Source organism: Haliaeetus leucocephalus, unplaced genomic scaffold (genome assembly GCF_000737465.1).
Source record: "Haliaeetus leucocephalus isolate CR32 unplaced genomic scaffold, Haliaeetus_leucocephalus-4.0 Scaffold428, whole genome shotgun sequence".
Taxonomy (NCBI): Eukaryota; Metazoa; Chordata; class Aves; order Accipitriformes; family Accipitridae; genus Haliaeetus; species Haliaeetus leucocephalus.
The window spans coordinates 2780910-2800683 of NW_010972864.1; the positions used below are offsets into that span (position 1 = coordinate 2780910).

General features: G+C 40.8%; 1 protein-coding gene across 1 annotated transcript in view; it reads left to right on the top strand.

Annotated features, from left to right (window-relative positions):
- The window catches only part of TAF4B (TAF4b RNA polymerase II, TATA box binding protein (TBP)-associated factor, 105kDa), a 97956-nt gene that overhangs the window by 59595 nt on the left and 18587 nt on the right, over positions 1-19774 (top strand). The window contains exons 13-16 of the mRNA XM_010574412.1: positions 3840-4009; positions 6856-6986; positions 12656-12781; positions 13837-13893. Coding sequence (XP_010572714.1) covers positions 3840-4009; positions 6856-6986; positions 12656-12781; positions 13837-13893 — 484 coding nt within the window. The remainder of the gene's footprint in view (positions 1-3839; positions 4010-6855; positions 6987-12655; positions 12782-13836; positions 13894-19774) is intronic.

The window sequence follows — 19774 nt, forward strand, 5'->3', positions numbered from 1 at the left end:
CCGTGGCCCCCTTTCAGGTTTTGTGATGGGATTCATTATGGGCAGAGAGCATGTCTTGTAACTGATGTGATTATATATGTGACGCTTCAAGCTGTGTATTCTCCTTGCAGTATGTCATTGAGCCTGACTCTCTCTGCCATTGTGTCGGCTAGGTTAGGGTAGGATTCGAGAACGTAATACTCGCTAAGCTGTACTTAATAAACTGCAGTTTGACCTTGTCTGCTCTTTAATGGGCTGGTTTAGGTTGCCTGAGATGAACAGTAGAAAAAATGGTGATTCCCGCCCCCCCCCGCCGTTAAAAAAAATTTTCTAGAAATTATTTCAGCTCAACATGGGCATCACTAGCCCACTTGATTTTTCCCCATGGCGTGTATTGTAAAGGGAAGTCGGTTTTAAAAGCATCAAGATTTTTATAAGCTTCTCTACATACTTCTGTAAAGTATATGCTAGGGCACTCTGGAAAAAATAAGGCATATTTGCATCTTCAGATATTTGTTTTGCATCTATTCTGTTTAATAGAGTTGTTCGCCAAAGCACATACAACTCTGACTTGTGCATTTTGTCTGGAAGGTACTAGCAATCTCAACTAGCAGACAAACAGGAGTGAAACAGCAGAGTGGAGAACATCTGGGCAGCTGCTCCTCTGGCCCCATGGGGGTGGGGGTTGGTTCTCACTCTGCTGGAATTGTTCTGTCCCGTGTAGTTGTCCATGATGATGCATGGAGGTTTGGGTTACGTGTGCCTTTCTAGTTTTCCCTTTGGCTTGTATAAAATGCAGTAAAGATGGATTCAGATGGTGACATGTGCGTTGGTCAAACACCAGAGGGTGCCACAGACTCACTTTTCAGCCATTATAGGCACATTCATAGCTGTGAAGTGCATCTGCATTGCTTGGGCTTTTTTTTCCAGTAGAATATTCAGTACAAATAGCGAACCTGGCTTCATGCAGGGTAATGCTCAGAAAGAATTCTGTGTTCTGTTTTCCCCCTTGTCCTGATAAGATTAAATTACTGGAGACTTGTAACAGCTGGGAGAGTTTTTCTTGTTGATTTCTGGGTGTGACATGATCAAATGCAAAAAGCATTAAAGGAAGTGGTGTAGAAGAGGGGCATTACAGTGGGATTGCTGAAAATGAAAGCAAGTCAGTGTGCAACAGAAACATCTGCATGTATACTCTGGAATATTTTAAATCTATCATCTTAGTAGAATGAGAATAGCCTACTGGAAGTACATGATACCTTGCTTAAAATGATTGGGGTTTGTTTGAACAGCAAGGAAAAAAGAATAGTAGAAAGTACAAACTTAATGCAGCTTCTGAAACTTGCGTTAATCTTTAGTGAGCACTACTTCTGAGGAAATGTAACGCTAATTTCTTTGGGTTAAGTAAAATAAGTGCAGCAGTGTTTTCATAGGTGCAAATTAATCTTTCATCAAGGCTAGTGACTCAGTGACTTAATGCAAACTTATGTCCCACAGTGAAAAAGTTAGAATTGGTCCTTAAAAATAGCACAGGCAGAGATGTCTGTTTGCATATAAGCTCTTGTATGTGTGTATTCACAAGAGAGACTGCATGCATGGAAATATTAAAGAAGACAGTAGTCTGATAAAAGCTGGGTTTAGAGAACTGAGACTTGTGTACGTAGAAAGGTGGGTAGATGTATAGTATAGAAGTTTACCTCCTTCTTACTTGAGTATTTGGAGTATGCGGCCAGATTAAAAGCTAAAATGATTTGCTGAAACCACATGCTATGTACCTGAGGTAGAAGCATCCTTACTTGGATTCTCTAAACAGCTCCGTTGGGATGATGTCAGGTTCCAGCATCTGCAGATCTGATAGCTTGTGCTCTATCTCTTGGTGCTAGCTGTGCTGATTTTTGTGATCTCCTTTATCAGCAAATCCATGACAGTCACTGCACTTGAGGTGGGATTCTTGTCTCTGCCACCAGCTTCCCTGTAGGGGTCATTAAGAAGAGGAACCAGGAGTGTACTTGTGAAGATGAGTTAGCACTCAATTAGCACACAGTGAAGCTTCATTTACACTCTTCTGGAAAGATCAGGGTCTCTGTTAGGCTGATAAAGCATGAGTATACACTTGGAACTGCTCAGTGGCTGGTTGTGAAGGGGTAGGAGGAGGGAAGCTGTTCTGGCAGCAGTGACTTAAGCTTTGAATCCTGTGATCACTTAACCATTCTGACAATCCCAGGGTTTTAACACTTTTCTTAGCACGATGGATTTGGGGCACAAGCCTAGTCAGGAAGCTATGTCTAGTTAGACCTAATGAATGAAGCTGGTTTGAGAATCTGTGGGGTCTCCTTTTCCCTGAACAAATCATGTAGAAACTCCTAGCCATGGGGGCTCACAAACAAATGGCAGGAGAAGTAGGGGAAGGCTGGACTCCTTTCCTAGCCTGGCTTCTCTTTAGAAGTTTGTGGGAGAAGTCTTGCACCATAGAAACCTATTGAAGCCCAAAGGAGAAAATGCATCTATAGTTTAAGAAGAAATCCCGACTCTTTCTTGTGTTTTTTGAGCATTGCTCAAACCCAACCCACATTCTAATAACTTCAGCTTTTACCTGTTGCCAGTCAGAAGACGGCCTCCAAGAGATCCCATTTCACCTAACAATGGCAAGTTTTTGACAAACCCCTTGTTCAAGAGTTATTTAGGTCACACAGTATTTTCTGAAGATTAACTTCATCAAACCTTCCCTGTAAATACTTTTCAGGAGGGGGGTGTGTCTGGTTTGGGGATTTTTGTTTTCTTTTGTTTTCCAGATCAAAAGACCTTCAGACTGAGTGCTTCCACTTGTCTGTATTAATAGTGCTGACTTGCATTCTGGTTCTTTACACTTGAAGCCACCATTAGGGCCTTTGTCACTTTGTGAAGCAAAAAAGCCTTTCTTTTGATGATCTAAACTTAATTGAAAATAACTTGCGTATTTTCATTGCTAGAGTCTTGCAAAAACCTTTCCCATATAAAATTCATTCAGTATTTTAACAAAATTATCTTTCTTTTTTCAAAGCTGAGGCACACAGGCTATTTGCTTAACATGAGCTTTGCCATGATTATAGCTAGTCTTAGTTATGTTAGCCCTAGGTACAACAGACTTCAGTTTTTATTTTGAACATGTAGACCAAAGCTGCTACAGCAGAATCCAGCTAACAGAGGGATGTTAAAAACTAGAGTTCTGCCTCTGTTCCTCAGAAGCATAGCATCCTCCCCGCTACATACATAAGTACTGTATGGTAGGACTGATTCAAAGGGCAAGGTCTGGCTGGTTCTGGGTACTACTGACAAGGAGAGTTTGTATCTTATTTTTTAAGGGAACTCACTAAAATAAAAGTGAAGATCAGGTTTGTGCTAATATGCTTGTGCTGTAAGCTTCAGTTTGTAGGATAGGCATCTCAGAAAATGGGCCTGTTTGAAAGTTCAATGAGTCAGTATTCAGCTTTATTCAACACTTGGTTCTACCTGGTGAATTGGAGTTTTAGAACAAATTTCAGGCTGTAAGAGCAGTGGTGCAGGGTGGGGGGCTTTTAGGGACTTTTAATCCAGGTTTACCTCAGTCCTTGGTTTCCGAGCTTGCTCAGGATTTCAGTTTCATGTAAAGGATTTGCATGCCTAGCAACTGAGGCGTTAGTGAAGCTAACATTTGAGAGGCACTTGACTGAAATGTGAAAGCTTTTAGGAGCTGTCTGCCCTTGTCCACGCCCACACTAAACATCTATTGTATAGGGGTAGCCTCCAAGATACGGGAGTGTGGCTGTTTGTTGATAGTCGAGAGGCTTTTTCTTTGTATGCATTCTGAACGAAGTATAAAATGTTGGTTTTCTCTTTAGTAGAGATGAAGATGACATAAATGATGTGACTTCAATGGCTGGAGTCAGTCTTAACGAGGAGAACGCGTGCATTTTGGCAACAAACTCTGAGCTCATTGGTACAGTGATCCGTTCTTGTGCAGATGAACCTTTTCTCTCCTCGGGAGCGCTTCAGAAGATGATCTTGAACATAGGTGAGAACAAAGCATATGTAACAGAGATGTAGGAATGTAATATTTCCTTGCCTGTTTCATCAGCCAGCCTCCAATCTTTGAAGAAGGAGCTGGAACTATAAAGATCTGCCATCTCAATTCATGTGTTTCTACCAAACTATACTGAGTTTTTACTTCCTCTTCTAGGAAACAACTAAGGTTTTTGGGGGTTTTTTTGTCTGTTATTTACATGGAAGTAGTCTGAAGCACAACCAGAAAAAAGAAATTGGTGCCACTTTTACATGTGAGAATGGATTGACTATATTACTCTTAATGGAACACATAACAACCATATAGATGCTAGTGTCAAATCAAACACTTAAGCGTGCTTTTCTATTTCTGCAGCTCCTAACTTGATGCATTACGCTGACTTTCCTAACAGCTTTTGCATTCCTCAGCCTGTTCAGATATATGTACTCTATTGACAAACATTACAGATACCGCCCATGTGATTAGGAATAAGTTTCAAACTGCCAATATGCATGGGGCAGACCTTTGTTTATGAGTCCCGCTATGGAAAAATCTTTCATTAATTTTATGCGAAAGAGATGTTAAAGCTGTTTGTATCTATGAATAATACTGTGGAACGTATGTTGAATGGCTAAGACTCAACTGTAACAGGAAGTTTTTTAGTGTATGTATCATCTCAGCTGTTGGTTTCTGAGCAAAATAATAACTGTTGCTTAGCAATGTTGTATTCCATCAGAGCAGGGAGCATGCATTTGTGTAGCACCACACTGACTGGTACCACTGCTGTCTACAGCAAGCTGGGTGGGTGAATGTTGCTCAACTCCTTGCTCCTGCTGTCTGCCTGGTAGCTTGCCATACTGGAACAGTGAGTTTTACAGCTGAGCATTCAGGAAAGCTTGCAGTTCCTACATGCAGTCATAATTCTGTCACAGTGGTTTAACTACATGATTGCAAAGTCTTTCTGCATGCAACTTGTTCCTAGTCTAAACTAAGCAGCTAGCCTGTGACAAGCATGTAACCTGCAAATGCTATCTGCTACCGCAGTACATCCCGCACTGGTTAGCCAGATGCCCCATCTGAGCTGTATGGGGCATAGCTGAGTGAAGTAAGTGCTGTGCTACTAGTTGAAAAGGGAAAGTATACACTGAAACTGGTGCCTAGAAGCTTTTCTCAAAATTCAGTAGAGGATTAACCAGTCATCCATGGGAAGTAGATATAAGGAAAGATAAAGACTGCTACAAAAACATAAACAGAAAGTACTTTTAGATAATTGTCTGGTTTGGAGTGTGAAGACAGTTCATTGAAAGATGGAAAATACAAGCCTGGCTGTTTCATGGCTGGCATGGTAGCTGCTCCATCAGTCATCATCATAACAACAATAATAATTATTTTATTTAAATATTTATTCAATCCTTATTTAATTATTTATTAAAACCTTATATTTTATTCTTATAATATATTTTATTATTATTAATGTCAAAAATGAAAAGTGCTTTGATTGCAAGGAGAGGAATACTGTCAGGGAGTACAGCAATTCAGAAAATGACTGAGCTGACTTTGGTTTAGGAAGTGTGTGTGTGTGTGGAGGGAGGTCTGGAGGTTTGGGGGCATTTTGTTTTGTCTTTAAGTTGATGTTTCAGTATTCTGATCGGAATACTGCTGAGCAAGTGTTGAAAGGTGCTTGAGCAAAATGAGTTGCACTCAGCTAAGGTACAGGTCAATGCTTACTGTCCGAGATCAAATAGTGGGAATACTTGGATCGTATCTGGGAAAACATTGTAGATTCTGCCTGTCTTGTGAGATTCTTACTCATTTTCAGTTAGAGTAGCAAAGGCAAATGAAATAGGTGATTAGATTTTTTTACAGTGTACTGTTTATCCATTCTTAACACTACACTTGGCAATAAATACTGAAATGGGTTTTGAAGGCGTGCTGTATATTGCACCATAAAGTATTACAGCTGCTGTAAATGCAGTGAGGGGCAAGGAAGAGCGCTTCTGATGGGTACGGCATTTGAAGCGTGTGAAACTGCTGCCTGCCATGCCTACCAGGGAAAAGTTGCTGACATCCAGGTGTCTAGGCGGAGTTGCGTCGAGTGATCGATGGTGTCAACCACGGGAAGGCTTCTCTGTCGGCAGCCTGCAGCCGCAGGAAGGTTGCGGAGGTGATGCCCAGCTCTGGGCACGGGGCTGGGACAGCTCTGCCCAGAGCTGTCGGCAGCCTCGGTCGCAGCTGCTGAAACGCAGAGAGGCAGCGGCAGCCCGAGAGAAAAGGTTGAAGGTGGTGGCACGATGACCCCGGCTGGACTTGATCTGTGGTGTCCGAGCTGCTGCCGTGGGATGGCTGGGTCTGTCCGCCCCGTGCCTGGCAGCCGAGGCAGGTGAGAGGGTCCCGTGCGCCTGGAGTGCGCTGCAAAAGCTATCCCCGCTCATCGAATAAATGTCATGAGTTGTTAACAAGTATGGTGTCAAGCAGGGCAAAATGTAATTCTCTATTTTTTTTAATTACTGGAATTAACAGAATATGGCACTAATTTTTACAGCTACCGCTTCTCCCCCTCCCCGAACATGAAGCTTGATTTGTGTTCTTATTAACTTTGTCCTATAAATGACCTTGCAAGGAGAGCGGTTCTGGAGGCTAAGTGAAACAATGTCTATATTTTCTGAAGCTCCAGGCTAAGTTTTATTAATGTAATGTCTAAAATCTTTGAAGTTGTGACTTTACCAGGAAAATCATAATCTCCAAACCTTTATTCATAATGGGTATGACTTCCAGGGGGAACAGAATACCTGCTGTGCTAATTATTTCAATTATCAGCTACTACTAAAACACGTAATGGATTTTCTCTGCTTCCACAGGTAAAAGGCATGACATTATGGAACTTAACTCTGATGTTGTGAACTTGATCTCCCACGCTACACAGGAGAGATTACGAGGGCTCCTAGAAAAACTAACTGTAATTGCTCAGCACAGAGTATCAACCCACAAGGTAAAGGAAATCATTAAGCAAGTTTTGCACTTAAGTTTTCCTGCTTTGCAGCCTTGCAGGTACACCTCTTCCAAGTATAGGCACATCATATGCAATACATGCATTTTCAGTATCTACCAAAGGGTGGTTTTGTTTTAACTGTTTATAGCCTCTAACTATTCCTTACATTTTCCATTCGACTCATTGGATAGGTGCTCTTAAAACCTAGCATAAGAGTAAATGCATGCATTTCTTCTCTTCCACAGAAGTGGTGCCTCTTCTACAAAATCTGTCTTGCATGGTAAACGTAAAGCTATTTTTGAATACTCTTGGTGGTTGGGTTGATTTAGGGCCTTGTGTTTGCTTTATGCATTTACTGTTGGTGGAACTGAAGTACTAGCTTAGTAAAAAGCCTTGGGAAACTGAATTGAGTATTTTATTTTTAGAAGTGCTCCATGTGAAGGCAGAGACCCCTTTGATCTTAAAGGTTCTGGAACGTTTTTTCTGCCAGTGCTAGTTAAGATTCCCTCCCCTCCCTCTTGTGTTAGCTTCATTCAGTATAAAGTGTATTGGGTTCCAGTGAGCCAGTATCCCTTAAGATGCTTGTACAGTACAAATAGGAAGCTTTGAGACTTTTTTTTTGTCATTAAATAATAAGATATAAGTCCTTACATTTTTCAGTCCCAAGCTGTTTTAGAAAAAAATTTGAAGTTAGAAGCAGATGTATCTGTCAACTCTTAAGTTCTTGTTTGTTTGTTTGGGTTTTTTTACAGGACCTTTATACTTAATGAAATTTAACAAGACCAGCTGACTGATGGGATAGGAGTTATTTTTGTACTGAACACTTTTTATAGGCTTTTAAGCACTGGAGAAGCAATAGTAAAGAGCAGGAACTATTTGGAAACTTCCAAGTATTTATAGTGATGTCTGGAGCAGTTGGAGTATGCTGTTCCTTGCCAGAAGAGGATGCAGTAGAAAAAAAATCAATACAGAAAAAGTAGAGTTTTTTATGAGAAGTCTTTAGAAATCTACACATGTTCTGTGTTGTCTCTCCAAAGTGGGAGATCCAATATTGCTTGTGAGCAAAAGTGAGGTGGAAGCTGAAGTCCTGAGTAACCAGTAGATCTTAAGTGTCTTGCAGATGCTAAGGACACAGTGGGCTTGATGGGGCTGGTTTCTTTCTCATTGAACTAAAGCAATAGAAAAACTGATAGGTTTTTGTCTGATTGAATTGCCAGAAGCAAAGTTAAGATTGTAAAACTACAATAAGCTTGATTTCTTTTCCTCTTTTCTCAAAAACAAAACAAACAAACAAAAAAGTAATGGGCATAATAATCCTGGAGGCACAGGTACCCTCTTTCTTTAGGAAGATGGTATTACGCTACAGAGGAGTGTCCTACAGGATTGTGTTTGTGAGTAATATTATGGTGAGAGATGCTAACAGGCTTTTAGAAATCTAAGTTCAAGAACAGAACACTACAGGGTTTTGGAGCCCTATTATGTATTTACACAGTCCTGTATTCCATCTACCCCAGAGCTTGCCCCATCCTCTTTTGCCTCTAGGCTATTGATAGGTACCAGTGTGCAATGTGGGCTCCATCTATTTCAGAGAATTACCCCAAAACTCTCCAAGAGAATTGGGTAGTTGCCCTGTAAGTCTTTGTATTGGCCTATCTTAATTACAAAAAGATGGACAGTAATAGGGATAGGTGTGGTGAAACCAAGGTAACTATTGTTAGGGTAGAAGTTGGTGTAAAAAGCCAATCATTCATGGGATTGTGCTCAGGAAACTCTTCTTCCCAGTTTGCTCAGCTCATGCCTAGCAGCTTACATCTGATGGTAGCCCTGCAGAGAGAGAGTTGGCAAGGTAAAAGCTTCATACCATGCCACCATGTAGACTTGCCAACTTTTGCCCTTTTTTGCTAAATTTAAGAAAGAAAGAAAGAAAAAAAAAAGGTATATAATTGGAAGTTCCTAACTTAATTAGGATAAAACTATCATGGTGGTCTCTATCTGAAGTAGGAATAGCCTTTCAGATTGTTGTAAGCTGCTCTGTGCTGCAACTCTTGTTGCAGTGCCTTTATAGAGCCTTGGTAAGATCATAAAGGCGATTAGCTAGCTGGTTTAGTTCCTCGGCTGCTTCCCTCCTATAATCCGGAGAACTGCAGAGGTATAAGAGTATGCATGTGACATAATATGATACCCAAGACCAAAATTAATAATGACAACTAAACAGTACAATGATTAAAAAGTGTTTTTGATGTGGGTGGATTCAGCTAAGCATGATCGGACTGCCACTCTCCTGTGTTTGGAGCCCATGAGCACATGGCTTCGAGAGGCATGGTACAGTGCTGTGCTATAAACATTGCTCCATGAAAACAGCTTCCCCATGTGCAGTAGCAGTAAAACACTGCAGCCCTAAACTGCACTATCTGTAGGGCAATATGGTGTGGCTGCTGCATTGGTTTAAGGGTTAAGCGCTAAATGTAGTGAAGGAATGAGCGCTCCTAGATGTGAAAATAGCCAGCCTCCTCCTCCCCATCCCAGCCACCATCAAGCTGCAGAGTGCAGAACTAACTTATCGGAAGCCTTTCTGTTATTAACTTGGTTTAGGAGTTGACTATGAAAAGCCAAAGCTTAATAGGTTCCCACATAGTAGCTGAGCCTCTGCAACTGCCGTCCTCAGCAAGGCTGTTCAGCATGACTTAAACTGTTCAGCTTCTGTGGGAGAACTGGTCTTTGTGGGATTCTTCCAACTTCTTCCCTGGTGGACTGAAGTGGGGCGCAGCTTCCCTGTGTGTGGGTTTTTCCTTTTTGCCCCTGGACATACAATACGTTCCTGGTGCTAAACCGCAAGTGTCTTAGTCAGGTTTCAGGTTCACTTACAGGTAGGCGACAGTCTAGGAAGGAAGTTGCAAATCACAGACAAGGCATTGTCTCTGTTCTTGAATTTGTTGCCAGCTCTCGTCTCATTAAAGACATACCTGGGAATGCTTTACTTCAATGCTGTGTGTTTCAAATATATGTAAACCTAACGTAAAAATTTTGGTAGGAATTGGCTGTGCTTTAACAACACATCGGTGGAGAAGTCTTGAGTGTATGCATTTCTCTTGAAGAAAAAAAAAGTATGGGGGATGAGTTTATAACAAGATTGTATAGGTGTGCTAATGTGCTATTGTTGTGTGAAAGCAATAGTTTCTTTCAGGATAGCAGAAAAACTTCCTTTTGCTTTTGGTGAACTCCAGATTAAATTTAGCTCAGTCAGAGTAAGAATGACTTTTTAACTGTCAGATACACAAGTTCAGCTTTGGCACATCCATATCTAACCATTGCTCTGTATTGTGGTTACGGGCTTTATCTATCAGTAACTTAAATTCTGGCCTCGATTACACTTGTAACTTTAGTTTTGTTGGGACTGCACTGTTGTAGCAGGGGACAGGTTTTGGCTTTGTGTGAGTAAGTTAAACTGTTACATGACAAACACTGGATCCAACTTGCTTCATCATAACAGTAATGTCCAGAAGTTATTAACAGGTATACAGTATGATGTTTTCTGTCTCAGCAATTCAGTGGTGAATGATCACAGAAGACAAGTTTATTGAGCAGGACAAAATGTAACTGCAGGTATTCGTCTTCCAAAAATTCCTGAAATAAGGCATCTTAAAACAGTTGTTGATGAGCTGAAATACTATTATGGATCCACCCATTTCTTATTCCATATAAGCTCATGGTAGTGTATTGGGGTGCTTCTGGTTGAGAGGCTTGCATTCCTAATTGGCATAGGGTCTTGGATTTGGCTTCAAAAATCTAAGTATCTGATTCTGACTTTGGGCATTCCAAAGCAAAACATTATTCTAAACTTTGGAAAAAATAATCTTCTGGTATTAGGGTTTTCTTCTTTGTCCCTTTAAAAGGATTGTGGCATGGTGTTGGATTATTATCAACTGCTGCTTCAAAACAAATTGTACTAATGGACTGAGACTGACTGAAAGTAGTGTATATTTTGTGGCAAGCAGTAAAAAAAATCTCAAGCAGTAACAGAAGAGAGGGGAAAGGTTTGTTGGACTTTTTTGCAGAGCCACAGACTCTGCCTGGGAAAGAAATTTTCCTTGGTTGCAACACATGGTGTGGTCTGAGCCACAATTGGTGGTACGTGACAATGTGGTAGCTCACTGAAAAGGACCGAACTTAATACAGGAAGAGGGATTGATTTCATGTTCTGGCTGGGTTGTGAGAATTCAGATTGGGAGACAACAGTGCCCCACAAGACGACTTTTACTTTCCTTCCAGCTCTGAAAAGGATATGACTGGGTATGGGAAGAAATCTTAAGTATAGTGTGTTTGAAAACTAAAAATTTAGCAACTGAAGTCACTGATAGTCCATATACTTAAAATATACCCTCGCGTAAAATACAGCTGTAAAATATGCTGTGCTTATTCCAGAATAGTTGTGTGTCAAGGTTGCTTCATTAAAGTATGAGATTGGGGTAGGGTAGAAAGAAGGGTTGCTGAAAGTATATAATGTGTTTGGCTGGTAAAAGCTCAAGGATAAATTTCTCAGGAAAAGGCGAGTTCACAAGGTAACACAGAAAGAAGACAAGTCTAGGACATGCATTAAAGAGTGGTGTAAACAAGTGGCACAGACATTCCTCATCTACAATGGGCTCTCGGCCTTGTTTTGCCTAATGCCCTCTGGCCAACACATGCCTTAAATAGCCTGTCTTTGGAAGAGCAGAATAGTAAAAACTAGCTTTTTATTGCCTGTTGACCACATTTTAGATCTTTCCTTTCTGTCTTCTCTCCTATCTGAAGTAAAACTAAACTCAGGCTTTCCAGTGAGGGCAAAAACAGTCTGAAAAATAAATTACTGATCGTTATTTTTTAGTCTGAAAGGACCGTAGCCTTGTTTCAATGCATGCGTGTCCAGTTATTTTTGGAAGTATTCATTAGTATTCACTGGCCCAGCTTTGCACAGGGGGCTTGACCAGATGACTTCCACAGGTCACCTTTCAACATAAACTATTCTATGACTTGAGAGCATCCACTGAGGCAAAAATAAGTGTTCCTAAAGCTATAATAAACCATATATAATTTATGTCACTTTCCACACCCCCAAGATTCATTATAACTAGTTCTAAACCACCCCTCCACTCCATAAAAGCTCCTTTTGGAAATACCAGGTGAGGCTTATTTCAAGTTCTGGATCAAATGGATGAAACTAGAACACCGAACACTAGAAACTTAAAATGTCAAATTTTATTTTTTCTTTACCCTTTCTCTTTAAAGGGGAAAGGATATGATGTTCTGTTGCTTTACAATTCTTTTTTAACTCTTAACCAGTCCAGAAGACAGTCTTGTATGTATGTTTACTGGATATGAAGTTGCTGTTTAAAACAAAGTTTTCAGCCTTTAGACTTAAAGACTTTATTGTTGTTATAGTCAATAAAGACTAGATGTTGTTAGTGTCACTTGTTCAATAACCTCTTACTAGTCACAGATGCCAGGAAACATGCTTCAGTGGAGAGGAGGTGTGTAAATGACTACCTCCCACCTGAAGTATTTTCAAAACAGCCTATACTTTTCAGCTTTGAAAAAATAATGTTCTTCTTTTCAGGTTGTTCCCATTGGGTTTGTTAGGTCTAGTGGTGTGTATAAAAGTCTGGTTGTCTGTAACAAACTTCTCTTTCCAGGGGAGTGATAGGTATATCGTATCTAGTGACACCAGAGCACAGCTGAGGTTTCTTGAAAAGCTTGATCACCTAGAAAAGCAGAGAAAGGATGAAGAGGAACGGGAAATGTTGCTTCGAGCAGCCAAGGTAAGAACTTAACTTCTTGTTCTCCAAGGAAGTAGTGGTATCCTTTAGACTGGTGAACATCTTCAGGTTTCTCCTATTTCTGCTTTAAGTTTAGTAACCATTAATCCTGTAACTGGAAATCCGTAATGTTTAGGATAGCTTAGGCTATACAGAAAAGGATTTTGGCCTTTTACATTCTTTAAAAGAATCACAGGAGTTCTTTCAAATGTGTGGTGGGGTGAACTCTTCTTTTGAGATTATTCCTACTGGTCAAAATGAAATAAAAGATGTATTCACATAGCTGTGAACGTCTTTCCTGGCTCTATTTCTGGCTCTGAAATTGGTATGTCTGTCTTCATATCTGTGTATGGCACTGCTTGAAAATACGGGTTCACTATGCTTGTTCAGGCTGGAGCCTGGTGAGATCCACTGGCCTGCCAGATGTATTTGTTTTCTGTAGTCAGATCAGAGGGCTAGTCTTGGAGGTGGTACCCTAGCATCTGCAAACCCCTGATGGGAGCCACTGCCAGTACAGAATAAGTACCCTTCTTCTGCTTTCCCTCCCCTCAAGAACAGGAGCAAGAAAAAATAAAGATCAGTAGACGTTGCTCCATCAGGTGTAACTTGATAATCTTCTGTTTGTTGGGGGTTTTTTTGGTTTTGTTTCAAGCTGAATTCTGGAGCCCCTTGGGTGGAAGCCTAATCTAGAGTTGAAAGAATTGTGTTGTACTTGCATGAGTACGACTCCCTTTCTTTCTTATAGTTCCTGTCCTTTTTAAGTGTCTGCTGCTGACATGAACAACATCATGCCTAGACTGGACCTGACTGACAGTGTTAGCATCATTTTCAGCTTAATCTTGCTTCAGGCTAGAGCAGAGGCAGCCGGCCCAGATGAGGAGGGGGGTGCACGTATGTGTGTGGAGGGGGAGGGAAGCCAGTCTGGATTGAGGCATTCACCCCTGGGGCTAAATCTTTCAATCATCAGAGAAAATTGTCATTTATTAAATATTTAACGGATACGATGGTGTTTGGATGCCAGGAATTTCTATTCAATCTTTTTCCTCTTCCTTTGGTAGAGCCGTTCCAATAAAGAAGATCCAGAGCAACTGCGGTTAAAGCAGAAAGCGAAAGAGGTAGGACTTTCCAGTTACCATGCTTGCCTTTGTGTGTTGAGAGAAGGTTGGCAGCCCTGTCCTGGCAATTAGGTCAGGGTTTATTTTGCTGCTGCATACCATTTGCAGAGGCCTTGGGGAAGGACAGGAACTGCCACAGGCAAGGGCAGCGCTTCAAATGAGGTCAATGAATTATGAGCTCTCTTTTTTAACATTTTATTTTCGTAGTTTCAGTCCTGTCTAGAAATGGTCCTTTGTAAACTGCAGCAGTACACTTGGTAGGAATATAATGTGGGATTAGAAAAAAAAAAAAAAAAAGAAACTTTGAGATTTAGCATCTGGGACTGTACAATAGGCTACATTTTTCCAGGGTAATTGTTCGTTTTGTAAATCTGATACTGCTTATAATTCTTTGGCTGGGAGGCGGTACTGGGATTTAGTTTTAAATGGAAAACGCCTCTGGCTTTTAATTTTCTGGGCCCAGCAGTTTTCTGTTCTGGAATGGAGCCCTTGTTTCACACAGTTCATGTTTAGCTGCAGGGGTTTTAGTTTATAGCTTAGACTGGTTAAGCTTTTACTCCCAGAGGCCTCTGCATAGCAACTGTAGAAATCAACAAATAAGTTCATTTATGTCTGCAGCCTCCTCTCAGTAGCTGACTTTTTACATTTCCCAATATCCATTTCCTGACTTTTCTAGCCTGAGAGAAAAAAGCTCCACTAATTGGAGCTTATTTTAATTGAGCCTTAATATTGGATCTCACTGGAGTTGCCCCCAGAGCTACTGGGAACAGAATGAAATGAAAGTACCTAAGGTTGAAGATGTGTGTGCGTGTGTATGTGTGTGTGAAATTTTTCACTTGACCTACAGATTCTTTTCCCTGCTGAATAAATCATCAAGCCTGTTCACATTTCTGATTAAGGATCTGACAGCGGATGATAATAAAGACAATTGAGGTGTGAGACGTGTGATACAGAGCTGAAGAAATTGGTTTCTATAGTTACTTGACTGATTTCATGCAATTTTTAAGGATCTTTGTGCTAAATGAGAGTGATTTTCTGAGCAACCTTTTTCCTTAACTGTGCCTCTTGAACTATGAAATTTGTTGTTGCTTAACATTGCTGCACTTGGCTCCTAGGTGCCAGCAGCAGCAGCAGGTTATTTATGAATGCTTTAAAGGCCCTTATTGTTTGGATTAATGTAGGAGCCCAGGCAAAACAAATGGAAATCCAGTAAAATAGTATTAGAATCAATGCTCTGGATTTGCACCATAGTAGAAGAAATTTGTAAAAGGAGAGGAGAGAGAGAAGGAACTTGCTTTAGTATCTGTCTTTTAATTCTTTCTTTCTGCTTATCACTCTTTCTTCGTGCTTACAGTCTGTGAGTACAAAGTTGCCCTAAAGCCCTTCCCAGTTTGCCTCTAGTGCCACCAGGATCAACAGTCAGTGGGTGATGCTAATTTGTCTTGTTTTGTAGGTGGCTTTACCTCTGCATCATCTGGTTGTTTCTAGAGGTTCTTTCTTTTAATAAAACACTGCAAAGCAATTCATTTATCCAACTTCTTTTCTCTTTTCCTCTGAACAATAAGGTGTAGGATCTTGAAAAATATTCCGTGATTTGGATATTTAGAACAGAAAGAAGTTATATGTGTGTGTTTTGCGTCACTTTTTAGATTAGTTGGTATTGTTAATGAGATCTCTGTTAAAAAGTGGAATATTGATGTACAAAAAAGGAGCCAACAGAGTGGAGAAGGTGTCTGAGTTTAGTACTTAATGTTCTGTTAAGTGCTTGAGTTCACATCCTTCAGTGCATCTTATGTTGTGCCAGACTAACAGCCTTCATCACACTTGTCCTGCTTATTTCTCCATGCTGTGCTGCTCCCATAGTGATGGTCTCTAACTGCTTCACCAAAAGAAGAGGCAGATGTGCTTCTTGGGACAACCCGTATCTCTCTGTTGGTATTGCCTTGCCCTCTGTTCTGCTGCTTTGTTCTCTAGAAAATGAGGCAGCCAGAACTTCTCCAGGCTTCACATGCCACATGGGAAACCCACCTTCTGTGCCGGGGGTGCTTTCTTATCTCAAGCTTGAGTAGAAATGAGCCCAAATACAGCCCTGGTCAGTTTTGGCACTTTATTGACAGTTTGGAGATAAATGGTCAGCACACATTTGCATTAAAAAATACAAACATGAGTAGAGCTGGAATAAGAGCAAAACAAAAATCAACAAATATCCCAAGGCTGAAAGTGGTAATGCAGAAGCACTGTGTATACTGGGATGAAAGCCTGAAAAGGGTCACCATTGTCTGTCTGTCTTGTCATTTTGTGAGTGTAGTATGCTCTAAGAAACCACACTTGGGAATTTTGATACCTCTGCCAGCTGGAATCGGATCCTTTCCAGGCCACTCTGGTTGAGTATCCACTGGAAAGCCTGATCTGATCCACTTAAAGTTCTTTAAGAATGAATATGGGCCTTCCTTCCTCAAAGCTGTCTTTTATGTGTTGATGGTGACCCCTGGGAGAAGGGAGAGGGTGTTGGGTAATGGCACTGGAGCAAGTTCTAAAGCAATGTTTCCCAAAATGCAGAGTGTACATCCTAACAATGAATTCTCATAAATCCAGGATGTGCTGTCATCCAGCAGCTGGAGGCAACATCTTAACATTGCTGGAAGTACATCCAGAGACTCAGCAGTAGATGCTTTTATCCAAAAGGCTATACATAATTGCTGTGACCTTTTAATCCCTTTTTGCATGACCTATTGCCTCAAACTTCCCCTATGCTAAGTCATTTACTTTCCTATATTCTTAGTCTATGTAGCTCACTATGAATTAAATCTTTATTTACTTCCCCCTTTCACCTGTTTCAGCAGATTTTAATACCTATGGAAAGTGCGCATTCCTTCCGAGACAGCTGCAAGGCTTGCCCCGAGCTGCTCCTTTGTGCGCTCAAGAATTTTGTCTTTGCTCACCTCATGGGCCAGCTCTTTGTGCAACAGCGTTCCCAAAGTCTGGGTGAATTACCCCCACTCTTCATTCAGCCTTATCTGCCACTTCAAGCTGAGGGGATACAGTCCTTGCATTGTCCCCAGTGCTTGCACTTTTAAACCATAACTTTTTTTAGGTGCTTTCTGCTATTTCCTGTTCTACTTTCAACTGTACTTCCAGTTACGAAGAAAATGTTCAGCTGATGCAATTCTTGTAGCTGTATTTATAGTTTATCTCTGGCTTCATCCCTTTTCTGAAATGAGCTTACTTAAATGGAGTAGGTGTAGGATACTGTCAAATGTGCAAGTATGCCTTATGAACGGTGCATCCCAGAAGACCTGTAAAAATGTCAGTATTAAACAGTATATACTGTAAATTTAAATATAAACCCTGATCTTTTGTACTTCTGTCATCTTCAAAAGTGAGCGTGCTTATAATATGGCTTCAGGAAGCATAAGGCTGAGGCTGGGCAAACCTTTCAGATTGTACGTGTGCAAGATTGCTGCTTGGGGTTGAGCAGGTGAACGGGTATCGTACTGATAGCATCTTTGCTTATTCCGTAGTAGCTACCTTCGTCTCTGCTCTTACCTTGCAATATCTATCAGTAGATGAAGGTGAGCAACCACGTTTTAAACTAGGGAAGGAGCATGTGGAGCAAGCACCTGATGGGCAGCAGACTTGCCTGCCCCATTCCTTGCTCTTCCAGCAGCTCTGTTCATTTACGACTGCACAGGTCCCTTGTTCCTGCTTGCTTGATGTACTTGCGCATTTAACTGTTAAGATTTTGACATAGATGTCACAAGACGTCAATAGGTGAGATGCTGAGAAATACCTTTAGTATCAACTGACTGGGAGGAAAACAGCAAACCCTAGGGGTTTTTGTAGACACAAAACAAACCCTATCAAAAACATAGAACAAAAAGTTTGCATGATTCCAGTGAGTTTCTGGGAGTTATACAGTAATGATGGAAATTTAGTTGTTCTGTATTATCTTTTTTCAAAAATCCTCTTTTTTTTTTTCTATTATGTGTGTCCATCCTAACTCTTTCCCTTATTTCCTCTCACATTCTCAGATAACAACTAACTGTAACCTGATTCTTTGCTGCTCTCCCTGCTGTCTCCAACTCATATTTTCAATCTGTTTCCTTTTTCCCCCACACCTCTTGGGCTGCTTCTGTATTCAGTCTTCTGAACCCCATGGTTCAAATTCTTTAAGACCGCTCTTGTGGCAGGGGAAAAGGAAACTCCCTAGTTAACCATAACCTCTCAAAAAGCAAACGATGCTGTGAGCAAAATAAGATCTCATCGCGATCAATTGGCTTTTTATGAGCCTTCAGTGACATCCTGAGAGCTTCTGCTTAATTATCTGATTTATATTATCTTTATTGTTCTGTAGTGTTTCTTACCTGCTACTGCATGTTTTGGAAAAAAAAGCATGATTATTGAGCAGACATAAATTTTGTTATCCTGCAGTGTAGCCCTACAGATAACAAAGGGTTATCATCAGAGATTCTGTGTTACAAGTCTTGCAGAAAGTTAGGGATGGGAATGCTGTGAAGTGTTAGATTATTGAGCAAACTAAAAAGTGAACCAAGTCCCTGTTTATGTGGCATTCATATTGGTGTATTGAAGGAGCATAAGAAAAGAGCAGCTGAGTGTGTCAGATACCCTAAAACCAGCTGGCTGGAAGATGGTAGCAACTATCTTTATCCAGTGAAAAACAAAAGCCCCCCCAAAACTCTATTAAGCATGGTTTTGGATTTTCAAATAGCCTTTTCTAAGTTTCTCTGAGAGAGAGTCTATAATGGACATGTAACAAGCTGAAAGCATGACCTTCAATTAGAAACTTGCTAATAAGTGGGAATTTTAGGGCTAAAAGTATGACGAAAAGATGATAATGGAGAGCCAGAGAGTTCCGTGCCAAGAACAAGTGTTGGGTGGACTGCATGATGAGATGGAGAAACTTGCAGGTGGAAGGTAAGTCCTAGAGGTTCTCTAGCTTTGAGACTTCAAGAGTGAGTGAATGAATGAATATGCAGTGTTACAGCAGCTGAAAGTCATTCAAAATATCATGCATTTGGAAGAACTGCAGTTGGTTTTAAAGTAGTGTCTTGCAAGGGCTGGACACTGTCCCATTGTGATAATGCAAGACTGCTGACAGTCCTTGAGCAGTCTTAACAAAAACTACAGAATATATTGCTTTGGTGTGATGTGCTGTAGTCTTTTCTTGGCCTTCCAACAAAAGTAGCCTAGGCAGCATCTGAAAATGTGCATAGAAAGCTTAATGCTGGATGCCAGACACCCAGGAACTTCGCTGAGCCTCCAAGTCAGGCAAGCTGATGGGACTGCACAGGGGAAAGCATGCTCCAGGTGTTCTAGGATACACAGAAATGCGTCAATAATTGTTAAACAAAACAAACCAAAAAAACTGGTAAAAGGCAATACACATTTCACACTTGGGAAATTCCTAACAAGAATGGGCAAAATAAAGAGTCAGGAAGTCACTGCACCCTGGATTTTTTTCTTGAATTCTTTTGGGGAGTTAATTATTTATATATTAGGGAATCTCGGATATCAACTGAAGGAATTTGGTTTTTCCTTATGGGCAGGTTACTTCATGGCTATCCTGGAAAAATTTTCTGTTGTTCTCCAAAACATCTTATTGCACCCTTTAGTTCTAGACAGGCAAGGAACCTGGTCTTGGGGGACACAGCCACAGTAGGCCCTGTTCTGCCACTGAAGCATGCGTGTAGAATATTAACCTGAAAGAAATCTACAGTATTACATTCAGCCCTATTATAAGTTAGGACTGCGTATCAAACCACTGCATGCTATTCTGCCTTTCTGCTGTTAAATCTAAATTACAACAGAGGGAAGAGTCAGTGGAAACTAATTGTATGGCTAATTAAAACAGTTTGAAAGG